The 22,193-nt window shown below is 36.5% G+C and overlaps 1 protein-coding gene across 5 annotated transcripts in view; it reads left to right on the forward strand.

Annotated features, from left to right (window-relative positions):
* LOC136035309 (furin-like protease 1) overlaps positions 1-22,193 on the forward strand; it is a 133,105-nt gene that overhangs the window by 14,120 nt on the left and 96,792 nt on the right. For all 5 annotated transcript variants that reach the window (XM_065717007.1, XM_065717009.1, XM_065717010.1 and 2 more), the window contains exons 2-3: positions 5,668-5,953; positions 9,483-9,581. In XM_065717007.1, coding sequence (XP_065573079.1) covers positions 5,783-5,953; positions 9,483-9,581 — 270 coding nt within the window. In that variant the 5' untranslated portion in view covers positions 5,668-5,782. The remainder of the gene's footprint in view (positions 1-5,667; positions 5,954-9,482; positions 9,582-22,193) is intronic.

The raw sequence follows: 22,193 nt of genomic DNA on the forward strand, positions 1-22,193 counted from the left end.
GCAGGCGTATCAGGGACCGGAGAAGATTAAATTAGAAATAGTCGCTTCCCCGATTCGACCATCTGTGGGTTGGGGAGTGGAGGGATGGTTAATTTGGAAAAATTAGAAAAAAAACGAGGTAATTTTAACTTACAAACGGATGATCGGATCTTAATGAAATTTGATATTTAGAAGGACCTTGTGTCCCAGAGATCTTATTTAAATCCTAACCGGATCCGGTGACGTTGGGGGGGGGGGGGGGGGTGGAGGGGAAACTGGAAAACTTGGAAAACGCTTAAAGTGGGGAGATCGGGATAAAACTTGGTGGGAAGAATAAGCACAAGTCCTACATACGTGATTGACATAACCGAACCGGATCCGCTCTCTTTTTTTGGGGGAGGATTTTCAGGGCTTAGGCGAGTTCAGTGCTTCTGGACGTGCTAGGACGATGAAAATTGGTAGGTGTGTCAGGGAACTGCACAAATTGACTTGATAACAGCCGTTTCCCCGATTCGACCATCTGGGGGAGGGGGGCTGGAGGGAAGAGAAATCGTGAAAATTGAGGTATGTTTATCTTACAAATGGGTCATCGGATCTTAATGAAACTTTATATATAGAAAGATCTCATGTCTCAGATGCTACATTTTCAATCTGGATCGGATCCGAAGACATTGGGGGTGAGGGGGGGGACTGAAATCTTGGGAACCAGAAATCTTGGAAAACGCTTAGAGTGGAGATATTGGGATGACACTTAATGGGACAAATAAGCACAAGTTTTAGATACGCGATAGACATAACCGGACCGGATCCGATTTTTGGGGGAGTTCGAGGGATTTCTAGTGGTTTGGCGAGTTTGATAATTTAGTACCGAGTCTCTCTAATAACTCTAGTACCAAGTCTAATTTTAGGCCCCAACTTCGTTAAGTGCCATATGAGCTCTTGGCTCTTGTTTACTCTGGTTATTCATCCTGTTGCTTGGCTCGCTTGGGTCCTCATCTTTTCCACCGAAAGTGGTTCCTGATGCATTTGATTTGGCAGTGTAGTAGCTTGTTTTGCAGTTCAAGTGAGCGTTTACAAATCATTCATGATTTGAATTCATTCATGATTCATTCATTCATGATTCATGATTCATTCATGAATCATTCATGATTTGTTTTTGGCAGAGTTAGCTCTAATATCTTAGGGCTACAGTATACCAAAGGAGTGTTGCTGTATTCATTTGCAACAATATTGTTTTGTTTTTTTGTAGTTCTTGGTCTTTTTTTGCCTGTATGGTCTGTTGTATTTCACTTTCCAATGACTGTTGAAAGTTAGCATTGAGTGCTCGAACTTCTGCTTGGACAATTTGCTTTGTTTCATCCACACTACATTTCGAGATCAAAGCTACTTCCATACTATTCATTTTTTCTTTTTTAGAGCCTAGCTCAGCTGTAAGCGCAATCCCAGGTTGCACAATGGGATGGGGTAATAGACTGTTCTCATTTGATTTACACCAAGCAGTTCAGTTCAGTCCACTTTATTTATAAATAAAATACATTTAACTAATATGCAAGGACCCGCCCAAAGAAAGATACAAAAAAGTCCTAAGCACAGTAACCATTAGTCCTCTGCATCACAAGCACTTAGTACTCTTAATTGGATGTTTTTAGGCTATCTCAACACATCCATTTACAACTTCCATCACAGTGTAAAACTTTAGAGTCTTCTTTCAGGTCAAAAATGCACATCAGATGTATGTCCACATTTTTCAAGGGCTTTCCCTGGGATGCTTTGCTTTAGGCAGTATTTTTAACATGAATTGCTATTGTATGGTCTTGTTTCATTTTTTTTAGACAAATTAACAAAACATTAGCTTTTCTTCATGGTGCATTTTAAAAATTAAGAATATGAATTGGGTGTCAGGAAATAGAGAAAAGCTCAAGTGCGAGTGGATAATTTTACGTGTTGCCATTCCCCGTGGTGCCCCCTTTGTTTTCAAATTTCCCCTTTTTTCAGAGGTTAGGCCTATCATCTCCTGATGGGCACCAATGGTTAGAATGCAGACAGTATTTACGGCCTAAAAAAGGGGGCAAGTATACAAGGCTAGGCTAGTGCACAAGAACATGTGACTGAGTGGTGGCACTCAGCACAGCCTAGCTTGGGCAATCCCACTCTCATTTATTTCTGTCTAAACTGATGTTACTTGTTTTATCCAGTGAGCGGTGAGGCAGTAATTCTACAGTTCTTGCGTTGGGTAGCATCTGGTTGAGAAGCACAGTTCTGATGGTATAACTTTATCAAAAGAGTCTATCACATCGAAGGCAAAACATTTCTGAATTTTAAATGTCTTATTTTTTTCATCGGTTTTAAGGATAAAGTTTATTGATGATGGCACAGATATGTCCTTAGGATGCATAACACTGTATATCCAGAATTTATTTTACTGAGAGACCTGAAGGGACGAACAAAGAAAAGCAAGACGTGTGACCATACTTGGGTGGTTTGATATTGCAGAAAATGAGATTTCATAGGAGTTGACCAGGATAGTAGTTTAAGGTTGATATGATGGTATTTTGGAACGAAGCAAGTTACATTTTCAGTGATTTTGTTTGAGTATAGCTAGAATTTACTTTGTATCTAACGAATTCTTTAAGACACCTTTTTGGCATCAGAACTCCCTCAGTTATTCTTTAGTTTAGCAAAGAATAGTTCAACTTGCTGAATTTTCATTGGAACGTCTCGATTTTTTTTTGTGAGGAGTTAATTAAATGACTGCGGTATTCCGAATTCGAATTTGGTTAAAATCTCCACCAAGTTGAATTTTCTGGAACACAATAGGTCCATCGTACTCTTGAGCCGAACAATTCAACCTAAGAGAATGTTATCCTTCTCTCGCACAAGTAATGTGCTATTTAGCAAGTTCTCCGAAGATTAGAAAGAAAGGAAGTTTCTCTTTCCGCGCTGTTACAATTTGCTTATATGCTCTTAATTTCTTGGGAAAGACGTTAGTATTCACCATAGTTTGGAAGAAGCATATTGTTGGTTTGGCGTGTTCCATCATACTTCTACATTCAGTTTTAGGAATAGGGATTGCTGAATCCTGGTGTCCTGTGAATTTCGTTTTGTATTGTTAAGTATACAAGATCTTATTCGTTGCTCCTGGAAATCTTGTTTCTTCATTATATCCTGAGAAAGCTCTTGCCTTTTCGTATTGATGGCAAACAGTAATTTTTTTTTCGGTATTTGTGATTTTGGCAGGGGGCCAAAACATAATGTTTGAACTGGTTTAATGGAGGAGGAACGTTGGCTAGTGTGTAAGATTTTTCTTTTGTGTGTTTTAAAAATGTATGCAGTGTTTTTTTGGGGGGAAGAGGAGTAACATATTTTCGTTAGTGCTGCCATATTTTCTCGGTACAATCCTAAAAAATAAGCTAATTTTTTATTTTGACAAAGCTTTTCATTCGTAAAAAATACTTAAAAAACACCTTGTGAGCCGTGTGTCTGAGCCAGACCATAATCACTCATATCAATTAAAAAGTCAAGATTGATGAATAATACTGGGCTTTCCTTGATTTTACTGCCACACTTCTACTATAGAAGCGGAGAGTTAAAATGGCGAGAAATTTTTTGAAAATTTGTGTTAACACTAATTTGGTCCCGATAAAGCCTACTAATGCTGTATCTTTGTGTCATATTCTCAAATTTATCTTCCAGACAAGGCAACTGTTTTTCCAAGCTTCAGTATTCTTTATCTTGAAAAATTTTGCCTTAAATCTTTTCTTTTATTGGCTACTAATAAGTTTTACGTTTGAAAGTTGAACATTGTTCAGCTTGACGAATTGCGAACGGGATTTACAATGAGTGCTGTAACCGTGTGTATTCTCCTTTTATCCAGAAATGTGACTATCGTGTGGCCTGGGTATTGAAACTTCCCTCTTGAGAGAATCTATGAAGTGAGTTTAACATTGTTGTTTTATTGACATATATGCTTGTTTCTTTGTGGAATTCACGAGTAATTTTGTTGTTGTTGAAATCAGTTTTTATTTGCACCTCATTGACCGGGTAAATGCTATATTTTACTAGCTAGTGCAAGGAGGAATTTTATTTTTGAAGTTCATCTTTTGTATTCACTGCGACATGCCTTTGAAAGGCACAAATTTGACAGTTCAAAGCCTGTATGTCATAAAAGTTGAAACATTCTACCTTGATTTCACGGGTGAATTTGCTGCACACGCAGTAAATATCCGCAAACGCAGCCGGTTTTGTAGTTCTGTTTGAAAATTGTACTGGAATTACAGCTATCGCAATATGTGTAAAAACGAAACATAATACAAATTAGTCCCTGTTTAAAAGATTACCTTTTAAGCTTTTTTAATATCATGTCAGTAACAAAAACACTTCTGGTATTCGTGTATTGTATGGTAGGCTACGCACTCGATAATTTGGATCTTCAGATCAGACAATAACCGTTTTATACCTGTCAGTATTTGAATAAAATTAGCTTAGGCTCAGTTGAAATCTACGTTGTAGATATGTTTTTATTAAATATTTAATATATAGAGATGGTATTTTGATTGGTTTAGGTATTTAATATAGTGCGTCCTGTGCGGTCCCCTGCCATAATTCTTTGTTGTACTTTCCATAATTTGTTACTAAATCCTTGTATTTTCATCAGATTTTTGTATATTCCAGTAGAGTTATCCAAATTCACTTCTCGAGTTTGTACAATAGAATATACAAGTACCATACTTCGTATTCCAAGTCAACGGCCCTTGTGTATGAGCAGTCGATCTTCCAGAATAAGAGAAAGGTCAAACCTTAGCAAAATGCGCCAGCTGCAATTAAATGCTTCCGTTTTTGGGTTTTACCATCTCGGATAATGTCGATATTTCGTGGTGCTTTTGAAAAAAAAAAAAAATCTAAGATAACTTCTGAGTTATCCGACTCGAATTAGCTGCTTAATCAGTAAGGTATTTCAGTGCACTGATTGCCCGAATTGATCTTGACTTCAACCAATTTGGGCCATAAAATATCATTTCTTACACGGAATGACGAAATAACGAATTTTACTCTTTTTCCTCTGACTTACCACCTTGATAGTGCTCTTCAAGATAGGGAATAACGGAATATAGGAATAAGCCGGAAATAACGGAATTTACTCCTTTTCCTCTGACTTACCATCTTTATAGTGCTCTTCAAGATAAGGAATAACGGAATATAGGGAATAAGCCGGAAATAACGTGATTTACTCCTTTTCCTCTGACTTACCATCTTCATAGTGCTCTTCAAGATAGGGAATAACGGAATATGGAGAATAAGCCTGAAATAACGGGATTTACTCCTTTTCCTCTGAATTACCACCTTCATAGTGGTCTCCAAGATAGGGCTCTCTACTAATACCTAGATTCTTACCAGATGGAGACGTTAGTTACCTGATTTTGTTTCAGTGGTTTTAAGACGTAAAATCTTACTTAAATACGCTTTGAATATTTGTCCATTTCTTCAGTTACCTACAATCACTTTAAAACAAACGACCATTTTCAATTATTTTCAATTAGTTTTTCAACTCTTGGATTAGGAGTTTACCGGGTTTATTGGTAAAATTAATGTTACTAGTATTGTCCCTGAAAAATTGAAATATAATTGTAGTTTGTAATTCACTAACCTTGCTTTTAAGACTTATACCTTTATTGTTATTTTTCATTTCAGAACAATTCCAAAATTTATTTCGAAACCGTATGTCTTCCAGCACCCAACTCGTATCTCACTGTGAAAGGACTTCTAAAAAATAACAAATATATTTTATTATAAAAAATATTATTTCATGGGTGCTCAAAGAATAATACAACTGTTACTTGTGATCAATGGTTACTTACTCGTTATAAGAGGAAGCGAAATAGAAGATTATGTACCAGAATTCACTGTGGACATTGATGGTACACCCGAAGAAGCAACTGAAATAGCAGCGAAATATGGATTTATAAATTTAGGAGAGGTAAGTCTTGGTCTTTCAGTATTTAATGTATATTTAGGAAGCTGAACGTATAATAGATATATATATATTTAGCTCGGAAACAAGTCCTTTTTAGGGTTCAGTTTTCAGGAAAACCAATATTTTTTTTCACTCTTCTGTGAAATGAAATATCCTTTCCTCAAAGATTATCCACTAAAAAAACGAGCTATCAAGCTCATCAAATAAAAAAATTTTGGCCCCAGTTGTTGAAGATCCATCTCTTGAATTTTTTTTATGATGTCCAAACATTTCCTTGGCCCAGAAACTTAGGGTGTATAAATTTCAGTCTCTTTTGAGAGGCAAAGGATAATTTGCTATTTGTTTGGGAGGGGGGAACAAATTTTTTTTTTTCCTTTTTTTTTGTTGTGCATTTGGGTCCTCTTAGCCCATGGACTTACGGATTCAAGTTTTGAGCTGACCAGAAAAAAAAACTTCCCTTCTCCATCCCAAAAAATGTTTGATCTTCCAAAGCCTACACAACGATTCTTGGAAATCTCAAGCCAATTAAAAACAAGTTTCTCGACTCGATTCCCATGTCCTAAGGGTTTAAGGATAAGTTTAAAGCCAATCAGAATATAACATTTTGTCTTGCTCAATTTTATGGGGCATAAGGACCTTCGAGTTTAGATTTCGAGACGATAAAAAGAAAGTTTGTTGACCATTTTTGGGCCCTATTGTTTGGAGGGCTCGTATACGAATTCGTTTTGTTTTGCATATTGAACTCCTCTTGACCAAAGACTTGTAGCTGCAAGTTTTTGATAAGGAACAAAATGTTTTTTGGTATATTTCTGGACTTCCTACCGCCCTCTCCCTTAGCAACAAAAAGATAAATTTTTTGGAGCCAATAAAAAAGTTTTGACCCAATTGGGCGCCCAAGATCAACTATATGTTCCTTTGCCTCAATATAACCTATCTGTAAACAATTGTCAATTAGCTTAATTTATGACCCTTGCCGCAGGGGCTGTGAGGGCTATGTCACCCCCTAAAATTTTGATCATAAGCTTTGGGGTTTGCTAAGGGGTCGGTTTGCGAGAAGCCAAAAGAGCACGAGAGAGCGTTGCCTTAGATTGATTTTTTTTTTTAAATTCCCTAAAACACAATACATGGGAGATACACAAGTCTTTGCAAAGTTAACCACCATTGTGTTATCGTTTTCGAATGTTAAATGTTTTCTCTCTGCCTCTTTGTGCAAAGAAGACTAGCCTCCATAGGTGAATAAATTGGCATAAGATGGTATAAGATTTTTTCAGAGGAAATCTGACGCTCAAGCTGGATCTTGGTTCCGTCATAGTGAAAATTGGAGTGAAACTTGGGAATGCCATAAGAACTGTTAAATTCTAAGAACAGAGTTGGAAAAAATCAAATTACTTGATCATAAATGCTCAAGTAGTCCAACTATTGATACTAGGCACGTATATAGGAAAGTATGTTGGAGGGGAGGTGGGAATTTTGAAAGAAAAGTAAGTAAGTTGTAAAGCAAACATAAGAGATAGTATGAATAACCTTCAAGTCTTGAAGTTATGTTTGGAGAGGGAATAGAGCTGAAGCATGTGAAATTTTAAATTAAGTTTTACAGTATCAGTGTCGTTCTTTAACTTATCTATTCAATTTTCAAACAATCTACACTCGAATAAAAATGTAAAATTTTCGGTTGAACAATTCTTTTGATATTTTGAAAACTTAATATCAAATACCTACTCTAAAAGCCTCTCTTTGGCATATATGGCTTCACAATAGTCAAAGTAAAACCTTATATGAAATATTTTTGTAGCCCGTTGGAAGGAAATACAGTGGTGGGGAATACTTTCGAATTGTTGGTAAATTAAAATTAAAGTTGATAAAATATATCAGCATATTTCCAACTTGTGAGTTAACAACATGTTCGTTAGCTATATGGCTTCATAATCAGTTTCTAGCTGAGAGAAGCCATTTGACCCATACTTTTGCTGCTTAGTTAAAGGAGATCGAACGCTATTAATATCATTGCGAACCATTTGCAAACTAATAAAAGCTTATTTGTAGAAATTGTAAGCGTGGCTACCACAACCATTTTGTAAAGAAGAAAAGGAATAAGAAACAAAACAAAAAAGAATCCTGATTGATAATACCGAAAATATTAGCACAGAAAAGGGGATATTTTTTTATTCTAAAAGGAGATTATGAAAGTGAAGTAGAAAACATAAATTAGTGGTTTTTATGGTAGTTGGTATTTACCAAGTATGTTTTTCGGTAATTCGGAGAAATTAAAAAAAATGAGGTATTTTAACTTATGAACGGGTGATCGGATCTTAATGAAATTTCATATTTAGAAGGACTTCGTAACTCAAATCTCTCATTTTAAGTCCCGACCCGATCCAGTGTCATCGGGGTGGATCTAGAAATCTTGGAAAATGCTTAGAGTGGAGAGATCAGGATGGAACTTGGTGGGAAGAATAAGCACAAGTCCAAGATAAGTGACTGACATAACCGGACCGGATTTGCTCTCTTTGGGGGAGTTGGGGGGGGGGTAATTCTGAAAAATTAGAAAAAGTGAGGTATTTATAACTGATGACCGGGTAATCAGATCTTAATGAAATTTGGTATTTAGAAGGACCTCGTGACTCAGAGCTCTTCTTTAAATCTTGACCGGCATTAAGTCTCTGATTTTCCTTTTAAATCAATCGATTGGCTCTTAGAATTTTGCCAGAGCTCATGCCATATGAACTCTTGGCTCTTTCGACCTCGTCACAAGTGCCATATGAGCTCTTCGCTCTTGTTCTTAACCGGAGAAGAATGGCTTATGTTCTTAATATATGCCTATTATAACTGTGTCAAGTCAATCAAGTTCTTATCTAGAAAAATATGGAATTTTGCATTTTTTTGTACTGTTTTAAGAAGTAGAGTTGAGAAAAAGAGTCAAACTTTAGCGTAAAGAGCGAGGAGTTGAGGAGAGAACATCCCCTTTCATATACGGAGTATTTTCTGTTCGTTTTAAGTTTTAATATCGCTCCTTACTTTCAGTTAAAAAAACTTGTTTTTTTTTTCATTTAACATATTTAGCCTCTGTCTTATTTTTGATCTTGATTTTATTTGATCTGCGCTTTGCTGAGTTAAAGAGGATTATTTAGTGCACTGCTCAAGCCGGTGCCAGGGGCTTTCTACGATAAGGGAAGGGATATTTGGAGATAATAAGTTGATACTTCCAGGTGTCTTAAATAGTACGTCTTGTCAGTTTATTTGTAGAGTAGCAAGGTATCTAAATTTTGTTAAATAAAAATAATAATAATAAATAAATAATTAAAAAAATAATCTCAATATAAAGTAAATGTAATGTTATATTTATGTCCTTTTCCGAGAGTTAAGCGTTCTTTTCAATGACCTTTTTTTCAAGTATTAAGTACTAATATTAGGTTAATACAGTGTTTCATTTAAGCGTTTTATGATCGCTGATCAAAGTTCATGTTATTTGCATCTTTCGTTTATGTTGTTTGTACTGTGTTCATGGCTTTAAAATACACTTATCTATCTATAGATTTTCCCTGGGGTTTATCATTTTGCACATAACCGAATTAAGAAGAGATCAGTGGAGCCTCTACTCGAACACAGTGAATTACTAAGTCACGAACCAAATGTAAGTATTTATTTTTCTTGATCTTCTTGACTGATTTTCTTGACTGTTATTGTGGTCAACTGTGCTTGATTGCTGAATACTGAATACTTGAATACTGTTGTTATTACAGTATTACTGTTATCAAATGTTGTCCTGCTATTCTATTAACGCATGGAAATAAATGATGGAATAAAGTGCGAAATTGAATCTTTAGAACGAATGAAAAATGCTTCTTTGTAGCCTATGTTGGCTATGTGTTGGCCTCAGGTGGGTTGGTGCTGTAATGAGTTGTTAGTAGTAGTACCGTAGTAGTAGTAGTACGCAATATAAATCTGTAAAACTGGCTCCAATACACTGGCTCGTGATAATTCCCCGTGTTTCTCGCGTTATGTAGGATTAGCGCTTGACCGAAAACACAAAACAAAGCGATTAGACATTTATGTATTTTTGTTTTTCACAAAAAAGCGTTTAGGGTGTTTTTATGTGGTTTGAAATCACCTAATTTGGTGCGATTTCAGCAAAATGATAGCAATCCTATGAACGGCTCTTATTTCAAACAAAAAAAAAAGGTTTTTTTTTCAACTGAAATTAAGGAGCAACATTAAAACTTGAAAAGAATAGAAATTATTACGTATATGAAGAGGCTCACCCCCTAGTCAATACCTTGCTCTTTACGCTAAAGTTTGAATTTTCTTTCAATTATTTAAGAATGACCCCTGAATCACAAAGGCCGTAAATAGCTTTTTTGGAAGTACTAAAAAAAAACTTTAGCGTAAAGACCGAGGTATTGACTAGGGAGTGAGGCATTGACTCTTAATTTTCTTTTGAATAAGCCCTCTCGCGGTATTCTAGTACCACTGGGTCGATACGCTCACCCCTTGAAAAAAACAACAACAAAAAACAACGGATAAACACGCATCTGCGGTCTTTCTTCTAGCAAAAAATATAAAATTACACTTTCGTAGATAGGAGCTTGAAACCTCTACAGTAGGGTTCTCTAATACGCTGAATCAGATGGTGTGATTTTCATTAAGATTCTATGACTTTTAGGGGGTGTTTTCCCCTATGTATGATTTAAGACAATTTTCTCAGACTCGTATTTTCTGAATGATAAGACATATATATTTGAAAACAGCATTAAAATCCAATTCTTTTGATGTATCCATTGGTATCGAAATTCCGTTTTTTAGAGTTTCGGTTACTATTTAGCTGGGTCGCTACTTACTTAAAGTTCGTTACCACGAACCGTTTGATTACCAAAAACTGTTTGATTAAAAAAAATCTGGAGTGGACACGCCCGAGTAAATCTTGGGCTTAAATGTTTACAAGACCTTGGAATTCTCAATACTATGGACAGAAGTAACTGAATTAAATGTTGCACTTAAATCAGTCTCTCATTTTGTATTCTTCTTAATGATTTTGAGGTTGCTAAAATACTGATCCATTTTTATGGATTTTTGAAAGGGTATGAATTGTACACTAAAAGTTGTTGACGTCGTTTATCTATAAATTTTTGCTTGTTTTTTTCTTTTTTTTTTGTATATACAATGTAGATAACTGTGAAGACCACACTGCCTTTCCATGACGAAATTAAATGTCTTTTAGTTTTACTGCTGATGATGGACACTGTATATGTATTCGAAATATCCAGTTAAATAATTTTTATATATATTCACTGTCAATTAAAAGGTTTCATCCCTATTTTGAACTGTTTTACTTTTGTATATACAATAGATCTGACAAATAGTTTTTAGATCTAACTATGGTAATTATACAAACAGGTATGACCTTTTGTTAAAGTGTGGCATTTAACATGAGTCTTACTCCTGACCTCATTCAAAAATTTCCTAGGAATAGATACTGATCAATCATTATAGATAAAATTTCTATAGGGTTAATACGTAAGTATTCTGGCGGGATAGTTGTATATTATCACAAAGTTTTTTTCTGGGAAACAGCATAGTATAAAGAATTAGACTAATGTCTATTTTTATCATATGGATGCATCGAAGGATTTTTTTTCTTTTCGGTGTTCCGACCTCTGATTAAAGGTTTTCGGCAATGACAATTAAAGCAAGTTCTGGAGTAGTACTTGTAGTATTTAAGCAGTAGTATTTTGGAGGGGGATAGCGAACACCCGGTCATGGGTTTTCGACCATGGTTATTTTAATGGCACATTGTAATGCTTCCCATGCTTTCCACTTCAGCAATGTCAAAGAAAGTCTCGTTTGTGGCACCATAATATGGTCCTTTACGATGGTTATCAAAATGAATTTTTAGAAATAAAGTATTTGTAAGTATTATTCTTCAGATGTGCTCTTAAACAGCTATACACGATGCTCTAATGTCCTGCCAACCCTGGAGAAAAAAAGGGGCATCAGGGATAAACAAAGAAAAATATGAATTTATTGAGTTTTCAAAACTCGGGCTGAAAATCTGTTGACTACGGTTTTCAACCATGGGTATTCCTACGGTGCTCCTTTCAATTTGATTTACCCCATTTTTTCATGGGTGTCAACGCCTTCTGAAATTCCTTATATTTTGTTTTCGCAATAAATTTTTACTCTGAAAATAAACCTAAATAATACGTTTATTTTATAAATTCCTCACTCATATTTTAATAAAGCTTTCTGTAGGGGAAATTCTTTGCAAGGGGTATTTTCCATGGAGGATTTTTCTGCAGGAGGGAATGGTCTGCAGGGGAAATTTTTCAGTATTTTAAAACTTAAAAATACGCACATTATTGATACGCAGGGGGAATTTCTCGTTAATTGTCTTTCATTTGAGATCGTATTAACGCATGACAGAACATTATTAGCGAAAAACATTAATATTATTATTTATTATTATATTTTTTTTTCGCCTTGAAGACGTAGACTGGGGTCTTCACGTGCCTTCGTGCCTTGAGGAAGCTAAGGCAGTAGTAGTTGTCCTCCATGCTGCACAATCAGGAGCCTGGGAGCCTGGGACCCCTCCAATGATCTATTTACTGTAATAGCCTCCTTTTCTAGGAAGTGACCTGGTGTAGTCCTCTGTCCAGTACTTTTCGATAGTATTGGTGATTTCCAGCTCTAGACATCAAAAGACCGTAGCTCGAAAAAAAAAAGCTTGGAGAAGCATTTTTTTCTACTTTAAAAGCCTTTTTAATTCTATAAAGATTAATCCTGTTGTAGTTAGTTTGATTCTGCCCACTCCAAAAGGTCGTTTTTGTTGCTTAATTCGTATCATTGATCTTTTCCTGTCGTTAATCAATATTTCTATGTACTAGGCATAGATGATTAATTTTACTCCAGGTTCATCATTTTTGTAGTTGATATAATGTAATGATTAATGGACATCTCATCTCTCAAAATCTTCATTGACCATCCTAAATGTGGTAAATGTGGTTAGGGATATAAACGAATTAATGGAAGATATATTCACCAGAAAAGAGATGATGATCTGGAGACGTCAGTGTAGTGTAGGGATGTCATATTTTTCAATTTTTATTCTCTTTTTTTTCTGTGATTTTTTATGTATAGCCTACCGCCAACACTCAGGAAGTGAAGTTAATCCTAACCAAAAATACCGTAATGAAAATATAATGCTCTAGAAACAAATATGGGCTACACATTTGCACATTAGGGGGGGGGTAAACTCACGTAGGCTAACCTCCCCCCACTCTCATCCCTAATTAATGTGCATTTTTCGAGTGAAGATTAACATATTTGCTGGGGTCTATTTTTTTTTGAGAGCTATTATATTATAATGTTTCATAAATATCTCATTGATCATATTAAATGAAGTTACCATTTTATAAATCTAAATAGATTCGTAGATGATAATTCACCTGAAAAAATATATAGATTGCGAGACACGAGTGTCTCAGGAGCGTCGCCAGCGCGGGAGTGTTTTGTATGGTCAATATTCACTTCGAAAACGCACCTGGGGCCCATAGTCTAGGGTAATGCAAAGGAATATAGACAAGCGACAAATCATTGTAGTCAGTTCATGATCATAATCATAATCAATTCTTATTTCAAAATAAAGCAGACTGTTTGAAAATTTCCTTCAGCCATTAGTCAATCCCTATTGATTAAGTGTTGATCTGAAGCATAGTGTTAGGAAAACCTCAGTCTACTTTTAAGAGTTTAGGATAACTTTATATACTATGAAAAATAATTGAATCTAGGCATAATTTTCCACGAGTTTTGGTCAGTGAATAAATCTGATTTCCTTTCTCTACTGGTTTAAGCAGCGGTGTCATACTCAATCTTGTGAAGGGAGGTTTTTTATGGCACTTGGTATTAACCAAGTGACATATAGCAGTCGCCAATTCTGTCGGTCTGTCTGTCGGTCTGTCTGTCGGTCTGTCGGTCTGTCTGTCGGTCTGTCTGTCGGTCCCGGTTTTGCTACTTTAGGCACTTCCAGGTAAGCTAGGACGATGAAATTTGGCAAGCGTATCAGGGACCGGACCAGATTAAATTAGAAATAGTCGTTTTCCCGATTTGACCATCTGGGGGGGAGTGGGGGCCCGGTTAATTCGCAAAAAATAGAAAAAATTAAGTATTTTTAACTTATCAGCGGGTATTTGGATATTAATGAAATTTAATGTTTGGAATGATATTGTGTCTTAGAGCTTTTATTTTAAATCGCGACCGGATCTGATGACATTGGGGGGAGTTGGAGGGAGAAAACCTGAAGTCCCGGTTCTGCTACTTTAGGCACTTCCAGGTAAGCTAGGACGATGAAATTTGGCAAGCGTATCAGGGACCGGACCAGATTAAATTAGAAATAGTCATTTTCCCGATTTGACCATCTGGGGGGGGGGGGGAGTAGGGGCCGGTTAATTCGGAAAAATAGAAAAAATGAAGTATTTTTAACTTATGAGCGGGTGATTGGATCTTAATGAAATTTGATGTTTGGAATGATATTGTGTCTCAGAGCTCTTATTTTAAATCCCGACTGGGTCTGATGACATTGGGGGGAGTTGGAGGGGGGAAACCTAAAATCTTGGAAAACACTTAGAGTAGAGGGATCGGGATGAAACTTGATGGGAAAAATAAGCGCAAGTCCTAGATACATGATTGACATGATCGGAACTTATTTGCTCTCTTAGGGGTAGTTGGGGGGGGGGGGAGTAAGTCTTAAAAATTAGAAAAATGAGGTATTTTCAACTTACGAACGGGTGATCGGATCTCAATGAAATTTGATGTTTAGAAGGATATCGTGTCTTAGAGCTCTTATTTTAAATCCCGACCGGATCTGGTGATGGGGGCGGTGAGTTGGGAGGGGGAAACCTAAAACTTGGAAAACACTTAGAGTGGAGGGATCGGGATGAAACATGGTGGGAAAAATAAACACAAGTCCTAGATAGATGATTGACATAAACGGAACGGATCCGCTCTCTTTTGGGTAGTTGGGGGGGGGGGGGTTAATCCTGAAAAATTAGAAAAAATGAGGTATTTTTAATTTACGAACAGGTGATTGGATCTCCATGAAATTTGATTTTTAGAAGGATATCGTGGCTCAAAGCTCTAATTTTAAATCCTGACCGGATCTGGTGACATTGGGGGAAGTTTGGGGTGGGGAGACCTAAAATGATGGGAAACGCTTAGATTTAAAATTGAGGTATTTGTAACTTACGAAAGGGTAACCAGATCTTAATTAAATTTGATATTTAGAAGGATCTTGTGCTATAAAGTTCTAATTTCAAATTCCGACCAGATCCTGTGACATTCGGGGGAGTTGGAAGGGCGGATCCGGTCTCTTTGGGGGAGTGGGGGCGAGGGTTAATTCTGAAAGATTATAAAAATTAGGTATTTTTAACTTACGATTTAAGAAGGAAACATGTTTGAGAAGGAAGCATGATAAGAAAACAATTTACAATATGCATAACAATTGTAGCAAACAGATTTTGTATGGAACCCTATAGTAAAGGGAAAATATTTTTACACTGTGACAGTCATCAATGATGATTTCACATTCATGAACTTAGCTATTGACTTTTAATTAGTTCCCAGTCCCTTGGGCACAGACAACGATGCGCAATTTAAATACGTATTTAAAACGTTTTCCATGAATTTGATGAGAAGAAATGGAAGTCATTCAAGAATCTATGTCAAAAGATAAGTATAAAATTGTAACTGAAGTGTATGAAAAAATTCCTACCTATAAAGAACGGTGTCGATAATACGAAAGGGTAAGGTAATAATTTTTGATGTTATTCTAAAGTCTGGTGTTGAATATTTTGATAGCCTTGCAGACTAAAAGGACTGCAGGTACATACACAGGCTCTTGGTTTGTTTTTTAGAGGGGGGGGGGGATTAACTTAAAAATCATCGAAAATTGGTTCTATTAGTCTGTGGCCTTTTGAAAGAAAATTACTGGTACTTATGTATTATACCTAACACACTCAATAAGTGTATTTACGTTAATCATAATGAAATACACCAAAACATGATGTAAATATAATACTTTAGTTTATACAATAGTATAATTTGGGCTATATATTTGCAAATTAGGGGGGGGGGGGGAGAATATATCTCAGAAATGGGTTAATAACCTAACCTTACCCCCACCCCCCTGATGTACCCATATTTGACGCAAATCATACAAGTCCAATACATTCTGTCTCCCGTCATTTGTCCTTGTGTCTATGAAACCGGTTTGGTCTGATCGTACATTCAGCTAACAGCTCGACTATTTGGTGTTACATGGCCTAAGTAACAAATTATTTTATGGTCTTTCCAAACATCAGGGTGGTTTATCTGACACTACCCCCCCCCCCCTTTCTCGTTAGTTTATTTCAGCTTAGGGTGAATGTTTAGTTTCGTCACAAGTATTCTTAAGTGTATATTACTGCATATAGCAAGATTCTGATGATCGCATATTGTTTCTCTGTTATTATTACATGTCTTTACAGGTAGAATACCGAACAAGAAGAGACTATAGAAACATTGTATTTTCAAGTTTATCTTTATAATAATTGCCAATAAACAAAGTACAGCAAATTCGATAACTCTAGTACCGAGTCTAACTTTAGGTTCTGACCTTCTCACAAGTGCCAAATGAGCTCTTGGCTCTTCCGACCTCGTACCATATGAGCTCTCGGCTCTTCCGACCTCGTCACATCGTAGCTCAAAGCTCTTATTTTAAATCCTGACCGGATCTGGTGACATTGGGGGAAGTTTGGGGTGGGGAGACCTAAAATGATGGGAAACGCTTAGATTGGAGGGATTGGGATGAAACTTGGTTGGAAAAATAAGCAAAAGTCTTGCATACGTAATTTACATAATTGGAACGGATCCGCTCAATTGCGGGGGGGGGGGGTAATTCTGAAAAATAAGAAAAATAACGTATTTTTAACTTACGAAGGAGTGATCGGTTATGGCACTTGTAACTTACGAAGGAGTGATCGGATCTTCATGAAACTTCATATTTAGAAGGACCTCGTAACTCTGATATCTTATTTTAAATCTAAACCGGATCAAACGTAATTGGGGGGGGGGCAGTTGGGGGGACCGGAAATCTTAGAAAATACTTAAAGCGGTGAGATCAGGATGAAACTGGATGGGAAGAATAGAAACCTGTCTAAGATACGTGACTGACATAACTGGACCGGATCTGCTCTCTTTGGTGGAATTGGGAGGGGGGAGGTAATTTTGAAAATTGAGGTATTTGTAACTTACGAAAGGGTGACCAGATCTTAATGAAATTTGATATTTAGAAGGATCTTGTGCTATAAAGTTTAACTTTAGGTTCTGACCTTCTCACAAGTGCCAAATGAGCTCTTGGCTCTTGGCTCTTCCGACCTCGTACCATATGAGCTCTCGGCTCTTCCGACCTCGTCCAAATGAGCTCTTGGCTCTTCCGACCTCGTACCATATGAGCTCTCGGCTCTTCCGACCTCGTCACAAGTGCCATATGAGCTCTTAGCTCTTGTTGTTCATTATGATTCAGAAAACTATTGATATTTTTAACTGCAAGCTATACTAAGTCACATTTGTTACTTTTCTGCAAATTTTATGCTTAAAAATATTTTTTGCTCAAACCAAAGCTGCCAAAAGACAAGCTGTGCTGCTAAAATGTTGGCAGGTTTTGGAGACTCTGCTACTAGCAACTTTGAAAATTTTGAACATTGATATGATTACGACCATATCAATCTTCACTGAAAGTATACTGTATATAGCTTACTCCTGTTACTTTATGGATGTAGTTTTACACTCCAATGCTATTGGTATTATAAAAATAATGCATACCCTACTGCATGTTTGAAACTCATTGATCACTATACTACAACTACAAAAATCACCATTTGAGAGACGGAGAACAAAATTGATTGGCATCATATGCATTATGAAGCAGTGATATTAAGTTTTGCCATAATCTAATCCTCAAAATAAAGAGAATTGCTGCTACATTGTAGTGTTGCTGTTGTAGGCTACTAATCTTCCAAGTTCCAGCTTTCCCATTACCTGCTTTAACTGTAGTTGTACCTTGATAGCTAACAGTCCTTTTAATATTCTTTCAAATGACAAACAGTTTTGAGATACTTCGGGTATTTGTGCGAGATTTGGACACATATCCCCTTTCAGTTGAAAAGAAGCGTAGTAAGTAACAACTTGTCCACAAGGACGAAGGATAACAACGACTTGAAAGTAAATTTTCCCATAGCGGCATTGAAACTCAATGAGGTTTTAGTTTGAACAAGTTTTAAAAAGCAGCGGCGTGAGAAGAGATACATAGATCTCATGAGAATAGATATTTCAGAATAAGATACATCACCTGGTAAAAAAAAAGAATATCAAATACGAAAACATTCTTTTTTGTTTTTTAAGTTGCTCTTTTTTAGAGTTTTGGTCCCTCTTGGGTCAAGTTACTCGCAGTTCAATGCCTCGAACTGTTTGATCAATCTTCAAACATAGATATCAAGTTGTAAATAATATAAAAAAGTATGAAAATAATATAAAACTTTAAAAGAAAACAATCTGAAAATAATAACCAAATTTTTACTTTCGGCTATAATCATATTTTGGCGTCGCTTCCATTTTATTCTACTATTCCCCGAATTTGAATATAATCTATAGCTTAATTCGGTCTTAGTATGAGGGGCAGAGGGGAGGTGCTGCAATTTTTGCGGGAAGAAGATTATATTTGGGAAAGGTTTTGAATGATAAATCCAATTCTACCACATTTTTTTTTGTTCTATTGTTTTATCTCAGGATTGCCCTTCACACAGGGTTAATAATTACTCAAGCATTAGAAGTTGTGGAGGTAGGCCTTAGTATTTAAGAAAGTTTCCAGGCCCTAATTTGGGTATAATATCTAACCTAAAATCTTGGAGGAGGAAACCTAAAATCTTGGAAAACACTTAGAGTGGAGGAATCGGGATGAAACTTGGTGGGAAAAATAAGCACAAGTCCTAGATACATCATTGACATAACCAGAACGGATCCGCTCTCTTTGGGGTAGTCGGGGGAAAGGGTTAATTCTAAAAAATTAGAAAAAATGAGGTATTTTTAACTTACGAACGGGTGATCAGATCTCAATGAAATTTGATATTTAGAAGGATATCGTGTCTCAAAGCTCTTATTTGAAATTCAGACCGGATTTGGTGACATTGGGGGAGTTTGGGGAGGGGAACCAAAAATCATGGAAAATGCTTAGAGTGGAGGGATCGGGATGAAACTTGGTGGGAAAAATAAGCAGAAGTCTTAGATACGTGGTTGATATAATTGGAACGGATCCGCTCTGTTTGGGGGAACTGGGGGAGGGAGGGTTAATTCTGAAAAATTAGAAAAAATGACGTATTTTTAACTTACGAAAGAGTGATCGGATCTTCATGAAACTTCATATTTAGAAGGACCTCGTAACTCAGATCTCTTATTTTAAATCTCAACCGGATCCAGCGTTATTGCGGGGGGGGGGAGGACCTGAAATCTTAGAAAATACTTAAAGCCGAGAGATCAGGATGAAACTGAATGGGAAGAATAACAACAAGTCTAAGATACGTGAATGACATAACCAGACCGGATCCGCTCTCTTTGGTGGAGTTGGGGGGGGGGTAATTTGGAAAAATTAGGTATTTGTAACTTATGAACGAGTGATCAGTTCTTAATGAAATTTGATATTTAGAAGGATCTTGTGCTTTAAAGCTCTTATTTTAAATTCCGACCAGATCCTGTGACATTGGGGAGAATTGGAGGGAGAAGCCGGCATTCTTGGAAAATGTGAAAATTGGGGTATTTTTATCTTACGAATAGGTGATCGGATCTTAATGACACTTGATATATAGAAGGATCTTATGTCTCAGATGCTCCATTTTCGACTCGAATTGGAGCCGGGGACATTTGGGGGAATTGGAGGGGGAAATTGGAAATTTTGGAAAACCCTTAGAGTGGAGGAATCGGGATGAAGCTTGGTGGATAGAATAAGCAAATGTCGTAGATACGTGATTGACGTAACCGTACTGGATTCGCTCTCTTTGGGGGAGTTGGAGGGAGGGGTTCAGTGCTTTGGCGAATTTGGTGCTTCTGGACGTGCTAGGACGATGAAGATTGGTAGGCGTGTCAGGGAGCTGCACAAGCTGACTTGATAAAGTCGTTTTCCCAGATTTGACCATCTGGGCGGGCTAAAGGGAGAGGAAAAATTTGAAAAAATGAGGTATTTACAACTTGCGAGTGGGTGGTCGGATCTTAATGAATTTTGATATTTAGAAGGACATCGCGACTCAGAGCTCTTATTTTAAATCTGGACCGTCATTAAGCCTCTGATTTTCCTTTAAAATCAATCCATTGATTTTTAGAATTTTGTTAGAGCTCATACCATATGAGCTCTTGGCTCTTAGCTCTTCTGGCCTCGTCACAATTGCCATATGAGCTCTTAGCTCTTGTTTTTTTTTGTTAATCGTAGTATAGGAATTGTAGAACTGAGAAGAATAGACTCTCTGAAATTTGTAAATTCGCTCTTACTTGCTAGATCTTAAAAACTGAAAACAAAACGAGTTTATTCTAAAGGTGAACTTCCTAAGAATTATGTATTGTCATGCTCAATACAAATTTTATGGAGGGGGAGGGGCGGGAATAACCCTTAAGTTCTGGTCATCAGCATATCTGATAAAATTAGTTCTCGGAGCTTTATCAAACTTAGTTTGTAGCAATATTTAATGGCCTAGTTATGCCAGGGTTTAGGATTTGACCTTTGTAGAGGCGGATCTAACTTCTCGTCCACCAATCAAACTTGGTGGGAACTTGTAGTTTTTCATGTTTTTGACTTATTCAAACTCTTCGGGAGGAAGGGTTGGGGGTAACAAAATCTATTTTCATCTGTGTAGATTCCAGGTAGGCTCGTAATTAAGATGTCTAAGTTCCTATCCTGTGCATCCATAATAAATTCTTACTGGCTCTTAGTTAAACTTGGCAGGGGTTAGCATATAGCAGTTACACCTTTAGGGAGCTCGATTCCAATTCGATTGACATCATAACTTGATTAACTCCTCAACTGCTACGCAGGGTTCACAATCAGTACAGTTTTTCATTGAGTTCCTTTATCGAAGTTTAAATATATTGTCTCAGATCAAATATAAGTGGAGCTTTGTGTTCAGCAATAGTGCAAAATGCTGAAGTAAAATTATCTAGTAAATCCATTGTTTGATATTAGTTTGATCCAAACATGTGACCTACTTTTGTTCTATTCCTACAATCAATAATTTTATACATATCTCAGAGAAGGTTCAATACGAACACATGGTCAACTTATCAAATCCCTTGGAAGCTGCTTGGCTCCCCCTTGGCCTATATCTTTCATATCTTCGGTGCAATGAAGTTTGACTTGTCTCAGTATACTGTGGGATTGTTTGATTTAGCCCGGAACTACGAGGCAAAATTGCCTGGATGCCAATTACTGCTACCAAATTGGAGTGAAACAAAGAACGTCTATGATTTTGTGTTTTATTTTATACAGATGTTGTTTATATAGGTTTTATGAACTCGTTCCTTGGGATTGGATCTTTGTTGATTACCTTTTCGCCGGAAACATATTCCTCCAAGCTTTGAATAAAACCAGTTACGCCTTTTGTGCTTGGAAGAAAAAAGAAAAAACTCAGATGTATTTTTAAGAAAAAAATGGCAAGGAAAATACAAAATAGCTTCATTTGGCATTTTTAAAACAGAAAAGTCATCTGTGTAATTTCGCCTGGAAATTGGTCTTTAGAACAACAGGATTTTCCACCTAATTTTATTTTGTCTAAATAGAGTTCATTCGAGGTCATCGATAAGGTTTGTTTTAATTCGTAATTTACTCAAAAAACCAAATGAAATGTAAGTTAGCCAAAATCTCGTACAAACGACAATGGAGCACATTTCTCGTCGTTGCCTAGAAAGGTTTTTATAGCTTTTAGACATACAACAATGGTATCCTTTATAAAGGAGGGTTGCTTAAATAAGTTAAAACCATAGATTTATTGCCTGGATAGATATGAGTCATATTGAAAAATGTATTGCAGTGTGTAAGCAGGTAAACATCAACTCGCATCTAGCAAAAACGATGAGGATCAATTGTGGAAAAACATATGAAGACCTAAATAATCAGTTTTGTCTTACATATAAAAGTTCAAGTAGGGTAAGTCCTTTTTTTAGGCAGTGAAAAATAAAT

The sequence above is a fragment of the Artemia franciscana genome, chromosome 14 (genome assembly GCF_032884065.1).
Source record: "Artemia franciscana chromosome 14, ASM3288406v1, whole genome shotgun sequence".
NCBI classification, from domain to species: domain Eukaryota; kingdom Metazoa; phylum Arthropoda; class Branchiopoda; order Anostraca; family Artemiidae; genus Artemia; species Artemia franciscana.